Source organism: Plasmodium chabaudi, assembly GCF_900002335.3.
Source record: "Plasmodium chabaudi chabaudi strain AS genome assembly, chromosome: 14".
In the NCBI taxonomy this organism is placed as follows: domain Eukaryota; phylum Apicomplexa; class Aconoidasida; order Haemosporida; family Plasmodiidae; genus Plasmodium; species Plasmodium chabaudi.
Window position 1 is genome coordinate 954,525 of NC_030114.2, and position 15,810 is coordinate 970,334.

Consider the following 15,810-nt stretch of genomic DNA (forward strand, 5'->3'; position numbering starts at 1 on the left):
GAGAGAACGACAAAATTAATAAATATATGACGATGAAACAAAAAGAGGCAGCGAACAAAATAAAGAAAAAGGGAAATTAATATATTATGATTTTCGTTTTCCTTCCTATATATATATATATTTTTTTTTGCCAATTTTGTTTCAAATTTATTTACAAGTTTTTATTTGTATTTTTGTATATAGCATAAATCATTGCATGCTTATATGATTATTAATCATGCATATGCTATATATTAAGTAATTACAAAATGTATTATTTTTTTTATGCATTATATAATTTACAATGGATTGATTCACTTTCCATGTGCATTTATGTATTGATATTTTACATTTGGCTTTTTTAATTTTGTTTTATAATTGTTTTAAAAACATTTATTAGTACATATCACATTTTTTTTGTTTATTATTATTATTTTTTTTAATATATATATGCGATTAGAACATTTTAAAACACTGCATAGTAAAAATATTAAATTACATTTATGCATATGTACTAATATACGGGTTTGTTTAATCATCCCTGTAAATATTTTTTTTCTCTGTATTATTAAAACTGAAAATTTAATTTACTTTAATTTTTTATAATTTTCAAATTTTATCATTTCTACTTTTGTTTTAAAGCACAATTTGGTATCCTTAAAACCCAGGTCTTTTTTAATTTACCCTATGCACATGATAAATAATATAAGATTATCATGATCTTAGAAGAGAATATTATTTTGTGCTTTAAAAAAGCAGATTTACATTCCTTTATTAATAATATTGATAAGGTGTTTAGCTATATAGAATACCTTAGGGTGTTGCTTAAAAGGTTTACACCATTTTTTTGATTACTTATCTAAAATTGTTATAATTATATATGGATACTCATTTGTGACGCATAAATTTAGCTCTTACAACATGCCTTTTTTAAGCCAATCCCACAAATGGAATATAATAAGCATATAACAAAACCAGTGGAAATGAGCAAGCGATAATTACACATGCAATCTATATTTACTATAATGAAAACTATAAATTCGTCTTAATTATCCTTTAATTATAATTGTAAAACATATATAATGGATATCATAGATAATATGAATAACTGCATTGATAAGGTTGCTCTTAAATCTAAAAAGAACAAGGCTAAAAATATAATAATTAGTATACATTCCTTATTTTTGTAATAGTAATTATTTAAATAAAAAAAATATTTAATATATTATGAAATTAGAAACATATATTTATAAGCCCATCAATTTTCATATTAACAAATAACTACAATAAATAATGTTATTTTATTTACATATTTTATCTTTCATTATTATCTAAAGGGGATAAGATAATGCCACTTCTTTTTATGTTAAAAAAATAAATAACTATACTTATGTTCATAAAAACATAAAATTTTCACTAATGTATTTTTACTACCGAAATTATACACGATTTTTTTCGTATATAAATTATTGTTATTTTTATTTATTTCAATATATTTTTTAATAATATAGGATTTTATTTTCTCTTTAAATTTACCTTTTTTTGAAAAATCAAATTATCCGCTTTAAATAGCACAAACTTTCCAAATTTTTTCAGTTTAAAATTTTAAACTTTTTCTCTTCCCTGATTTTTGTATAATATATATACATACGTGAAATATGTATATATTTCAAACTATTGTACACAAATAGAAATATTAAATATCAGTATTTAAAATCATATTATATATATATTTATATAGTGGCAAAAAGTAATTTATAAAAGATGACACGAGGTAATCAAAGGGATGTTGATAGAATAAGATCATCAAAGAGAAATGAAAAAGTAAAACCAAATAGCACAGTAAAAGATGCTTCAAAAAATTTAAATGTTATTTGTAAATTATGTAGACATACATTTATGTGTACAGTTAACCAATCAATTTTGAAAGAACATCATGAGAAAAAACACTCTAAACATGCATATGAAGATTGTTTTTGATAATAAAAAAAAATGATAAGAAAGAGGCAAAAATATAAAGCCAATTCTTATTTACTTATTTTTTAACTTTCATTTTACTATATAATGTTTCTTTTTAATACCTTTTTATATTTTATGGGCTTATGTTGGCATTATACATTTTTAACTTTTCACTCGTGTACACATGCAATTGCATGTTTAACTGATTCCTGCCGTTCATATAACTATTAATTTTTTTGGCACACTCACCAAGTATATATATATTTATTTATTTACATGCTATTTGATGAATATGCATATTACATATTCATATATATGATTTATATACATACATTATCATTTATTATAATATATATATACGTGTGTATGTGTAAAATATGCTACATTGTTGCATTTCAATTTTGGCGAGACATTGCATGCTTTTCATTTTTCAAAAAACCTTTAATTTGACTCTTATTAAATGGCCATTGGCATATTAAAAAATATAATAAATACACAAAGCAATATATAATAATTTTTTCCAAACAATTAGTTACTACCAATATAATAACAGTGCAATATGCATATTAACATGCCGTTAATTTAAGTAATACCGATTTATGAATGAACGAAATAATTTGTCTAATTGAATAAATAAGAAATTTATCATTTTAAAAGAATTCTATAAAATATATTTAAGAGTAATCTAAAATTGATACTTATACAAAGTCGGAATAAAATGCTCATTTACATAAATATAATAAGCGGGAATGTAAAGAATAAAAGTTACAATATACAGCTTATATCATTTATTGGTATTATATGAGATCCACACGGTATAAATATATATGGATAGAGAAATGCTTGTATATTTTTATTCTTACATTTATTTATTTACTTATGTATAGGCTTATTAGCGTTTTCGCTTTTTAAACACAAAAAAAAATATATATCAAAATAATATAAAAAATAAACGTCAAATTAAAATAAAAAAATTGGAAAATAAAAAGCGTAAAAAACAAGGTAAAGCAAAACAATGTTTGTATATCATTAAAAATACACAATTATAAAATAAAAAACATAAATTTATAGTGAATTATAAATTGGGATATTTATATACCCATATAGCCAAACAAATAGCCATTTTATTGCTTATGATATATTTATGGATATCTTCCATTTAAAAATAATTATAACAAATAGTTTCCTATGAATGTTACAGTCTTTATAACTTTAACTTTTCATGTGAAAAAAAACTGTATAAATCGTAATTTATTAATTTCAACAAACTTTGCATTTTTTGTCCTGGATGCAATATAATATAGATATTCGTAAAGTGATATAATTTTGTGTAATATATATTGTCCCCTTAATTGGGTTGCTCACTATTTTTATTTACAAAATTCGAATTGTCTTTATTCATTTGATAATTGGAAAAATTATTACTATTCTCATTATTATTTCTATAATCTTGTTTATCATTTTTATATGGACTATTTGTGATTGGCTTGTTAGTATAATTATTATAAGGCTTTGGAGTATTACTAATACGTTTATTATTGTGGAAATTGTTGTTTGGATATTTATTAGCGCCAGGGGGGACGTAACCTGCTCTTGAATATTTATTATTATGCATACCAACAGAATGCTGATAATTTGGATTTCTATTTGAGTGATGATAATTTCTCATAGGGTTATATTTCATATATCCATTATAATTTCCATGCATAAAATTATTCATCATTGGATTTGATAAAATATTATTATATGCTTGACTTCCTAAAAACCCTAAAAAGTTTTGAGGTGTAATACCTTCTTCTCTAAGTAAATTTTGAAAATACTCAATTTTGGCACTAATATGTTTTCTACCTTGATTATGTTGTCTTCGACCTACTGGCGAACTATGTGTTAGATAAATGTCGCAATATTCACAGTAATATTTTGGCATTTTTAAAAATTATATCGAAAAAAATGTGGGTAAAAAAGCAGAAAGAAAGTGCTATAATTATCTTCAGAGATAGTTATATATTCACGATTCTGTAAGACTATTTAAAGAAGCGATAATGAAATTTACAAACTTTTACTGGATTGTTAGAATTTCTGCACATTGCTCTCTGCTGTTTTCGGTTTTTTTTTAATTCTATACACGCAACATACATATATATAATATATACTTATTTGTCCATGCATGTGGGTATACTAAATAAGTCTATATTTATTCATTTCCTTTTTTTTATTTAAAGTAAAAAATATACTCTGTGTTAATGAACAGCAATTTCTATAAGATATTGACCTTTGTATGGGAAAAATGAGCATACATTATCGCTTTGATAATATTATGCATATATGGTTATCCTTACATGCTTGGTATAACAGAGTGATATCTTTTGTGATGATATTTTCGTTGCATTAATTATGTAAAATAAGTATAAATATAATGATACCCATATATATATAACAATTATCGATTATATCAATTTACGCATACTTCGCTTGTAATTGCTATAATCGCAATTTTCATTCCTTCATAAAATTTAAAGCGTTATGCAAAAGAAGTATATCCCATTAGTATAAATATTTCTCTATCCATTCGATTAACAGTTAAAAAAAAATGAATAATATATGAGTAAATAGAAAAAAATAAAATATATGAATAAATAAGAAAAAAATAAAAAAAAAATAAATATGTACCCCCAAAAATGAATTCTAAATACATAAAAAAAAATCCTCAAAATCATGGAGCGCGTATAAAAAATGATATCACAAGAAAATTAAGAAAGCAAAGTAAATGCATATTAATATCTGCATTTGTATCAAATACTGGGATATAAATAATTATGTTTCTGCTATTGCATATTTATTTATATACTTTATTTATATGTTTTAATTTATTAAAAATATGAAATAAAATTATTAATATTATATATACAATATATATAGCTTTATTAGGAAAGCCCATATAATTTGTTAATTTGTAACCTTAATAAGAATATATAAATTAGCATATATATATATATACGTGGAATTCATCTTTATTTTTTTATCTTACATATTTATTGTATATAAAATTATAAACAAAAAATAACTATATATAGAAATAATATCAGCATTTATGCATATTAGTAAAGACAGTGGTAAGCCTGTATTGCAATGAAAAGTCACAATTATAACATATATAAAGAATATATGTTATCATTTTTTGGCTAGTCTTATAGAAATAAAAAACAAGTAAAATAAATACATAGTTTTGGAATATTACATTTAAAAATATACATATTATACGCGTATGCATATAATACAATCACTTGCCTAATTATATGCCTTGTCCCCATTTATATTTTTGATGAGAAATTTTTCTCCAAAAGGGGAAAGCGCTAAATACTTTTTTGTATACGTTAAAATTTGTATAATTGCAGTATACAATAATTTAAGCGAGTTTTATTTCTTGCACATAAACGCATATATATTCAGCTTGGTTTATGCGTAAAGGATCCTAAAATTTTTAACTATAGAAGAACATAGAACGAATATAGGAAAAATTTATAAACAACTTTTGCTCATAATTTGTGAAAGGGGATAGTCATATATTTATAAATAGTTATGTATATATAATTATTTACATACTTTTTTATTCTTTATTCTCTTAATAAAATAAAATGTCAAATTTAGCCAAAAAAAGACTTATTCGAGATTTCAAAAAATTACAAATCGATTCACCTTATGGAGTTAGTGGTTCTCCAATTGGAAATGATATTATGAAATGGAGAGCAGTTATTTTTGGGCCTACAGACACACCATGGGAAGGAGGTATATAAAGAATATTTCTTTTAAAGTATTAGAATACATGTGAGAATATTATTTCCTATTTTATTTACATATTTACTTATTCATTTATTTATCATTTTCATGCATATAGGTACTTTTCATCTAGAACTTTTGTTCGGAAATGAATATCCAAACAAGCCACCTAAAGTAAAATTTTTAACGAAAATGTTTCATCCCAATATATATATGGATGGAAATATATGTATTGATATTCTTCAAAAACATTGGAGTCCAATTTATGATATTTCAGCAATCCTAACATCAATACAATCATTACTTAGCGACCCTAATCCCAATAGTCCAGCAAACCAAGAAGCTGCTCTTTTATTTGTTGAAAATAGAATTGAATACAATCGAAGAATTAAAAATTGCGTAAAAGAATCTTTTAATTTTATTGAACAAAAAATTGAAGAGGAAGAAGAAGATAAAAAAGCATAAGACAAATAAAAAATTATAAGTGAAAAAAATATAGGCAAATTTTTAAGCATTAATCTTTTTTTCTTTTTTTCAATAAATTTGTATTAAAAAAATGTAAATCGTAGCACGTATAGCCTACTTTGTATAGAAAGTACCTTTATCCGAAAATCCTAAATTTTGTTGTACTTTTGATCATTTGCACAATTAATATATTTACAAATATATATTATACTAATAGTTTTAATAATAAGTATGGATAAATCTTCTAATCATATTGAGATATTTTTTTCTAAAAATTTCAAGATTCGTATATTATGTATTTGTTGGTTTATTATGTTACTATTTATTTTTTTATTTTTTTTGTTTACTCTTAATTAATTATATCATCATTTTTTTTACAGTTTTATACTAATAAATATTTTATTTCACAAATTTATTTATATGCATTCGTGAAGTATGCACATTGACATTGAATTTAACCCTTATGTTATATATGTGTATATATGAACTTTCTTACATATGCTACCGAAATAATTTTGCATGTGTATATTCTATGTATATTTTATCCGAGGTATATTTATTAATATAAAAATAGACAATCTATAAATGCATATTATTTTATGTATACATTTCATTTATATATTTTTTTCACCATTTTTTAACATATAAATTGTTTTCGATATGTGGGATATGTATATATATTTTCCCGCGAAATAAAAACCGAAATGTAAATTTTATAATATAAGCTAATGACTAATATAGTATTTATTAATAACACGCCAATGCTCTCTGAAACGTGCATGCATATATGCATAAGCAATTATTTCACGAAACAGCGAGATAACCGTCTTTTTTATTTTATAAGAAACATATTATATTATTTTGTATTGCTGAATATTATATTATTATTAATGGTTAAATGATATCCTTGTGAAATGCGCAATTTTATATGCTACTCAATATGAATACCTATCTATAAGGCCGTAAATGCTTATGCTATTATTTGAAGGACAATAATTTAATAGCTAGTATAACCGATATACTTATTATATGCCACTATATGTATATAACTATGTAGCAGATATTGCACATAAAAACATATCGACTTTATATTTACAACAATAAGAATAGCAGTCCTAAATATTTCTAGGCTAATATTTGAATAATTCGAATGATATAAAATACCAATCAATTAATAAATAAGAACATATAACAATCTTATTATAATGTTTATCAATTGATTTGAAAAAATGAGAATATAAATTTTCAACTAGTATTAATTATGTTGGTATTCCATTAAATTATGGAAAGAAAGAAAAAATATGGTTCGCCATAAAAAGTGGTTTCAAGCATATTTAGGAAAAAATAATACTTATGGCTTTATAAAAAAAAATATATAAAAGTACTTAAATTATACAATAAATAAAATATAAAATAATCATAATTATTTTCATTAAGGGGAATACGTATATATTAAAATATAGTATACCCATATATACGCAGAATAATAATATGCATTATATATATAATAATACTGTACTGCAACAAAATATTTTTTTAAAATATATTTAAAAAATGGAAAAATATTATCACGTATTTTTATGAAAATAATTCTATTAAAAATATGCATATATATATAATAATAATATAGCATAAATCACAAAAACCAATAATATATGGCATACCTTTATCATATTTTATTATCTCTTTATATATATAATTATTTTACAAGTATTATTTAAAATATATATGCTTTAGTATAAATAATAGCAGAACGCTTCTTAATTTCATATTATATTCTCCCCAGATTTTTTATTTAAGAGAAAAACTTAAATAAACCAATAGCCATATATATATAATATATATTTATGTAAATATGAACTTATTTGTTTGCCGTAAAAAAAACAAAATGTTTGATATTAATTTTTAAATATAATTATTTGATTTTTTTTTAATAAAAAATTAATAAAAAGAAAAAAATCGAAAAAAAAACCGTAAAATAATAAAATACCAAAGAATAATAGAATAAAACCATTAGATCAATTTTCATTCTGTTAATTCACATTTTTTGAAAAGATATGTTTTCTTTTGGTATATTGAAAAAATCAAATAAAGAGGAGGAGGAAAATCAGAATAAAAATGATGAAGAAAGTAAAGACATAGAAAATGATAACAATGGGGAAGGATCGTCTAATGAGCAAGTAAAGCAAGAAAATGATAATGCTGCTGATACGAAACCAGCAAATAAGAGAACTAGAAAACCAGCTAGACGAGGTAGAAAAAGTGCTAAAGAGGAAGAGAAAAAAGAAAATGAAGAGCCCCAAGAAGAGAAAACCGAAGTTGAAGAGAAAAAAGGAAGACGAGGAAGAAGAGAACCTGCTGCGAAAAGAGGAAGAAAAGGACAGGTAGCTGACAATGACGAAAAGGATGAAGAAGCAAAGAAAGACAGTGATATAAAAAAAGAAGGGAAAACAGAAAATGATAAGTCAGAAAACGACTTAACAAAAGAAATTAAAATGGCTGAAGAGTTAAAAGATAAAGATGCCAAAGCAAGTGCATTAACACTTGAAATATTAGGGGATATCCCCAATGCCGATTTAAAACCTCCAGAAAATATATTGTTTGTTTGTAAATTAAATCCTATAACTGAAGAAGATGATTTAAAAACAATATTTTTAAGATTTGGTCCTATAATTTCATGTAATATTGTAAAGGATAAAGTAACAAATAATTCGCTTCAATATGCATTTATCGAATTTGAAAAAAAAGAAGATTGTTTAAATGCTTACTTTGAAATGGATAATGTTGTTATAGATGACAGACGAATACATGTTGATTTTTGTCAATCTTTATCAAAATATAAATCAGATATGTCTAAATGGAAAATTGACAATACAGATTTATTTGATCGTATTAAACATGCAAATTTTAGTGATCCAAATGTAAAAAGAAATAAAAACAATGAAGATGATAATGTAAGAGTATTTAGATATGAAAGTGATAATAACAAATCAAATAAAGATGAAAAAGATAGAAAAGAAAATGATGACGATAAGCGAAATAGAAGCATTAGTAAATATGATTATAAAAAAAATAATGGCTATTCAAGATATGATAAATATCATAGTGGCCCATACCCATATAGAAGAAATTCCTTTAAACATAGATATAATAATAACTATAAAATGGGAAGTGGTGGGCCTAGTAAAAACCATTATTATAGAAAAAATTATAATAATTATCATGATCGAAATGATTATTATCATAATAAACATTCCGGAAGAAACAATAGTATAACCAATAAAAAATATCATGGGTATAAAAATAATGACCATGAAAATGATGGCGATACGAAACATGATAAATATAGAAAAGAAGATCGAGGCCATTCTTATGATTCTCAACATAAAAATAAAAAAGAATATTCACAAGATCGTGATGATAATAATGATGATCCAAATGATGAACATTCTAAGCAAGACAAAAAAGGAAAGGAAAAAGATGATGGTCACAATGACTCAGAAAATGCAGCAGGTGACCAAAAAAATTATGATGACTATAAAAAAGGTAATGATGATAAATATTATTACGATAAAAAAAGAAAATACAATGATGATTATTATAGGAATAATGACAATTATAGAAGGGACTATTATAAGGATAAAAATCCATACGACAAAAGACAAAAAATGTACGATGGAAATAAATATGGTGATAGATACGACAAAAAATATTATGATAATAAATATCGTAACGATGATTACAAGAATAGAGATAATGGATACGACAAATATAGGGATGATAGATATAAGGATGACAAATATAGGGATGACAGATATAGAGATGATAGATATAAGGATGACAAATATAGGGATGACAGATATAGAGATGATAAATACAGAGATGATAAATATAGGGATAATAGATATAAAGATGACAGAAATAAAACCGATAAATATAAAAGCAATGATAAGTATAACGATAAATATGATAACTATAAAGACAAAAAATACTATGATGAGAAAAATTCGAAATCTTATTATGACAATAAAGATACAAAAACAAAATATAAAGACTCCACCAAAAGTAAAGGAAAAATTAATTCCGCTGATAGTCCCCGCAGTTCCAATGATAGATATGCATCAAAAAACAAGAAGGAAAAAACAAACGATAAATATTCTTCAAAAGACAAAAAAATTGATAAAAAAAAAAATGATGATTATCATAATAAATCAGCATCAAAAAATTCGTATGATGCCAAATCCAATTCAGTCAATTCATCTTATTAAAGCCATTGACGAACAATTCGAGTATATTCAGTTTTGCCAATGTTTGAAAATGAATTTCTTATTTATTTATATATATGAATATATGATATGCTCATTCTAAATAAGAAAATTAAGGAAAAACTCATTAAAATATTTATTCAGCTTTTCTTATGTTATATGAGTATTCATAAAAATAATATATATAATTAAAATTGATTTATCGTTTTCATTAAAAGGAAAAATTCTTAAAGAAAATTATTCCCTTAAATGGCCAACACACACATGCATACATATATAATGGCTTTCATAGAAGAAAAAAGAATATCGTCTCTTTATATATTGCATGATTAAATTTCATGTTGCATAACTATAATTAATTAAGAATTTTTTTTGTTTAAATACCTTTTAAAGCTTTTTATTGTTATATTAATTTTTTTTAATTATTTAAATATACACAAAAATCATATGGCAGCATATTTTTTACACATTTTTAATTATGTATAAAACGTTCCTATTCATTCGTATTATTCCTTTGCATATAATAACATAAAAGGGATATAATATTAGCAGCATAGACAACTATTTATAAATAATAAAAATAAATAGGCTAAACTGTTAGAAATATCCAAAAAATATATTTTTTTTAAATAGACTAATATATCTTTTATTTAAAAAAACTTGTTACACGAAATTGCTCTGCAAATAGAGAAGCAAGCATTATATTTTTCCAATTAAATAAGGAAAATTATTATTACTTCCCTTTTAACCATTAATGCTTTTTCTATTCACATGCTTTTTATGAATAGTATTGTAATTTTCCACAATTTAGCCGTTTTGTGATATTCTTACAATTCCCAATCAAATTATAATAACCCATACCCTAAGCAAAACAATACACATATACAAATAAATTTATATAAGTCATACCTTTTGTATACAATAATTATGAGCATGGATCTAAACTAAGAACACAGGACAATGGACAAAGGGAAAGGCTACTAATGAATTACACACATAAAATGATAGTATTATATTTTCTTAAATTGCTTTCTTTTTTTATATTTCTCATTTATATTAATGTTAAGGAATTAAGAAGAAATGGTTTTCATACCACAGAAAAAATGCATATATAGCTATATTATATATATGCGTATTAACTTATTAGGCTTTTATATTAAAGGAGTAATGTGTCCTTTGTGGTGTTCTTAAAAATGGAACTTTACTATTTTATGTTCATTTATTTATCGAAAGGTATTTATATAATATCGGTGGGAAAAAATAAAATAAAGTTAAAAAAAATTAAGAGTTTATTGAACAAAATAAAATCGAATAATTTCTTTAAAATATATATAAATATTTTAAGGAATTATTTAACCTTGTGGAATAGCATTCTTTAATGCATAAATAATATTTTGGAATTTCACATTCTCAAATAGAAAGCTAAAAATATATTTAATATATATTTAAATAGCTATTTCATCATTGTAAGCTTAGAAAAAAAAAAATGAAATAAATGAAAAAAAATATTTTTTTTACAATATTAAAATGAAAACTTAAGGCAAAATTTTGGCGAATTCATATACATATAAATTTTTGCTTAATACTATGCATGTATGTATGCATTAAATATGTATGTATTATGTAAATTATATATATTTATTGATTTATTTTTTGCTTATTTTAGTGAGTATATATATAAATGAAATGGGCTTTGTTTTAATGAAAATTTTATTTTATATATATACGCATATGCATTTTAAAAAAAATGGAAACATTCTCATACATTAAAAATATATATTTGTAAAATTGAGAAAAAACTTATTTTTTTTCTTTCTTTTTTTTTTTTTTTAAGGAAAAAAATAATTATGTATACATATAAACAATATTATATATATGAATAATTCTCTAGTTTTAGATACTAAGGAAAATACATAATTTCACATATTTATGTATGCTTCGATGTATACATATATAGGGATAAATATGAATAATATTTTATATGAGCAAGTTACATAATATTTTTATAATGGTATTTGTATAACTGTTCCTTATCATATACATATAAATAATATATATAATATATATGTTTGTAAAATTGAATAGTAAAATGCATGAGAAAAATACATTTGTAACCCATGAATATATGAATGCACATGAACTTATGTCATATTAAAATTACGAAAAATAATAATTATATATATTTTTACAATTATTTATTGAGTCTGAGCAATAATACACTTAGGCTAAAAATATTTCATATCAAGGCACATGCATTCTTATAATTTATCATATTTACTATAAGCAAGCCAATAATAAGCAGCTAGATATAAAGTTGCCATAATTGCGCCATATATTGCACACCAACTGTTTTTTATGCGTTTATTATTTAAAAAATATATTAAAAAGAAAAAATGGATAGAAGAATTGAAGCAAGACGAAAAGAATTCAAGAAAAACTGTGATGATACAAGAAGAAAAAGAGAAGATTTGGTAGTACAAATAAGAAAGCAACAGAGAGAATGCCAGTTAGAAAGTAAAAGAGCCATGGTAATGGCAAATATCGGGCTTGAAGAAAATAACTCATATAATATAAATTATGGTAAATCCAATCAAAATGATTCAACAAATGATTCATTATATAATACATCCTCAAATAATAGTTCGAATACATTAGAAATGTTAAAAAAGATTCCAAGCCTAGCTATAGGTGTAAGATCTTCTGAATACGTAACACAATTAAATAGTACAAAAGAATTAAGAAAATTATTATCAATTGAAAAGGGTCCACCAATACAAGAAGTTATAAATTCAGGTGTAGTCCCTTATATCGTTGAATTTTTAAAATACGATGATAAAACAGATTTACAATTTGAAGCTGCATGGGTATTAACAAATATTGCTTCAGGTTCACAAGAACAAACTAAAGTAGTTATAGATAATAATGCTGTACCATATCTTGTTAGATTATTAAATAGTGAAAAGGAAGATGTATGTGAACAAGCAGTTTGGGCTTTAGGTAATATTGCTGGTGATTCAGCTGAATGCCGAGAATATGTTTTAAATCAAAATTCTTTACCTTTATTGTTAAAAATATTAAGAAGTAGCCATAAAAGAACATTAATAAGAAATGCTGCATGGACATTATCAAATTTATGCAGAGGAAAACCAGCACCCAAATTTGAAATAGTATCAAAAGCTTTACCAACATTAGCTGTACTTATATATAATGACGACGAAGAAATATTAACCGATGCATGTTGGACACTTTCATATTTATCTGATGGTTCGAATGAAAATATTAACGCCGTTTTAGATGCAGGAGTAGCGGAGCGTGTCGTCGAATTATTAAGTCATGGCTCATTTTTAGTACAAACACCTGCATTAAGAACTGTTGGAAACATTGTTACTGGTGACGATTTACAAACAGATGTCGTTGTAAAATTAAATGCAGTTCAAAAATTATCATGCCTACTAAATTCATCAAAAAAAAGTATAAAAAAAGAAGCTTGCTGGGCATTATCAAATATTACAGCCGGTAATATTTCACAAATTCAAGCAGTAATTGATAATAATGTTATACCACAACTTATTAATATTTTAATGAAAGAAGATTTTGAGGTTCGAAAAGAAGCTGCATGGGCAATATCTAATGCATCTTCTGGTGGATCTGAATCACAAATTGAATATCTTGTAGAATGTGGAGCTATACACTCTTTATCTAATTTATTAGATGTCGAAGATGCTAATATTATTTCAGTAACTTTAGAAGGATTAGAAAATATTTTAGAAATGGGAGAAAATAAAAAATTAAGAGATAACTTACCAGCTAATCCATATGTGCATTTATTTGAAGAATGTGATAGTGTGCATAAAATTGACGCATTACAAGATCGAAAAGTTGATAATATTTGTAATAAAGCATGGAAAATATTATACAAATACTTCCCATTTATTATTAATAATGAAATGAACAATGCACAAATACCATTAAACAATGTCTTCGTAAACAGTGACGATGCTGTTTTAAACAAAGATTTTACTTTCGATTAATTTGTTTGGAGTTATCACATAGATAGAAAAGGAAAAATGTTTCAGTGAACAAATTGAAAAAAAAATGCAGAAAAAATAGAAAAACTATTTATACAAATTAAATAGCATAACACCGCAGGCTCTAAGAATGCGTAACTATTTTTTCATGGGTTTAAAATATTTCTCAAACCATTCACGCGCACATATATAGTACAATTGTGTCAAAAACTGTACATATACGCTTATACATGCATACGTATATATATAATACATATATTTCTCGTATTTACGTATCTAATTATACATGTTTTAAAAACAGCGGACATATGTACACTAGAATTTGTAGCAGTCGTTTTTTAAAAAAGATGGCAATGCCTTGTGAAATGGATTAAAGAGTCTATTTATTTAACAAAACATTTTTACCATGCTAAAAGGGTACACGTGTCTGCATATTACGCATATATATGCGCATAAGCACATACACGTTGCATTTATATGTATTAATTTTTTAAATTATTTTTAATGTAAATATTCATAACGTTACAAGAGTATTTATACACACATAAATATATTTATTTATTCATTTTTTTTTATTTATGGTTTTAAAATGTTATATTTATTATAATATTCATTAATTGAAACTATAAAAAACTAAATATAATTTTTATAAAATCTTAAATCTTTCGCTCATAATTTTCTCTAATAACAAATTAAAAGTTTACGAAAAAAGCAAATATATCACGAGTACTATATATTTGTGTAAATTAATATTGTCCTTTTTATATTAACAATATATAGTATTAGTTTTTTTTTTTGTGGTTTCTTAAAATGTTCACAATTCTCATACCATATTTTATAAGCATAAAATAAAAATGGGGAAGCTTAATTCTTTAAAAGGTATACCCCTTTTGTTGAGAAAGGGGATTTGTGGTTATGCAAAAATAGCAGACATTATTTTGATCTCACTCGTAACAAATTGCTTACAAATAAATAAATGTGAACGTATGTGGAGATTATTATTTTTTCATGTGTATAAATATGTATTATAATATGCTTTTTCCTACACCCCAAATGTTTCAATGGATTTTCCTTTTTTTAAAAAAGACAGCGAAAAAAAATTTTATAAACAAATTATATCAAATCATTTCAGTGATATAATTCCATTTATTTTATCATATTATCTTGATCAATTTTGGCTATTTATTACATTTTATTTTCTCCACAAAAAAATATATTAACATAATATAATCGTCGATTAAATAAGGAGCGTGTCTTCATGGCACATGCAATTTTTATATAGAGTGAATTGAGCATTACAATTGAATTTCTCATAAAAAAATAATAAATATATAAAT

General features: G+C 23.6%; 5 protein-coding genes across 5 annotated transcripts; 4 read left to right on the plus strand and 1 right to left on the minus strand.

The window, feature by feature from the left end:
* Positions 1-1,743: 1,743 nt before the first annotated feature.
* Positions 1,744-1,959, plus strand: PCHAS_1426500 (conserved protein, unknown function; the record flags this gene model as incomplete). The annotated part of the gene is made up of 1 exon (XM_730991.1): positions 1,744-1,959. The coding sequence occupies one exon, from the start codon at positions 1,744-1,746 to the stop codon at positions 1,957-1,959; it is 216 nt and encodes a 71-aa protein (XP_736084.1).
* Positions 1,960-3,286: 1,327 nt separating this feature from the next.
* On the minus strand, positions 3,287-3,865 carry PCHAS_1426600 (U1 small nuclear ribonucleoprotein C, putative; the record flags this gene model as incomplete). The annotated part of the gene is made up of 1 exon (XM_736684.2): positions 3,287-3,865. The coding sequence occupies one exon, from the start codon at positions 3,863-3,865 to the stop codon at positions 3,287-3,289; it is 579 nt and encodes a 192-aa protein (XP_741777.2).
* A 1,708-nt stretch (positions 3,866-5,573) lies between these two features.
* On the plus strand, positions 5,574-6,180 carry PCHAS_1426700 (ubiquitin-conjugating enzyme E2, putative; the record flags this gene model as incomplete). Its single annotated transcript, XM_737541.1, has 2 exons — positions 5,574-5,724; positions 5,834-6,180. The coding sequence occupies 2 exons, from the start codon at positions 5,574-5,576 to the stop codon at positions 6,178-6,180; spliced, it is 498 nt and encodes a 165-aa protein (XP_742634.1).
* Positions 6,181-8,237: 2,057 nt separating this feature from the next.
* PCHAS_1426800 (RNA-binding protein, putative) lies at positions 8,238-10,448 on the plus strand (the record flags this gene model as incomplete). The annotated part of the gene is made up of 1 exon (XM_737542.2): positions 8,238-10,448. One exon carries the CDS (start codon positions 8,238-8,240, stop codon positions 10,446-10,448), a length of 2,211 nt encoding a protein of 736 aa, XP_742635.2.
* Positions 10,449-12,838: 2,390 nt separating this feature from the next.
* On the plus strand, positions 12,839-14,476 carry PCHAS_1426900 (karyopherin alpha, putative; the record flags this gene model as incomplete). Its single annotated transcript, XM_738629.1, has 1 exon — positions 12,839-14,476. One exon carries the CDS (start codon positions 12,839-12,841, stop codon positions 14,474-14,476), a length of 1,638 nt encoding a protein of 545 aa, XP_743722.1.
* Between the last annotated feature and the right edge of the window lie 1,334 nt (positions 14,477-15,810).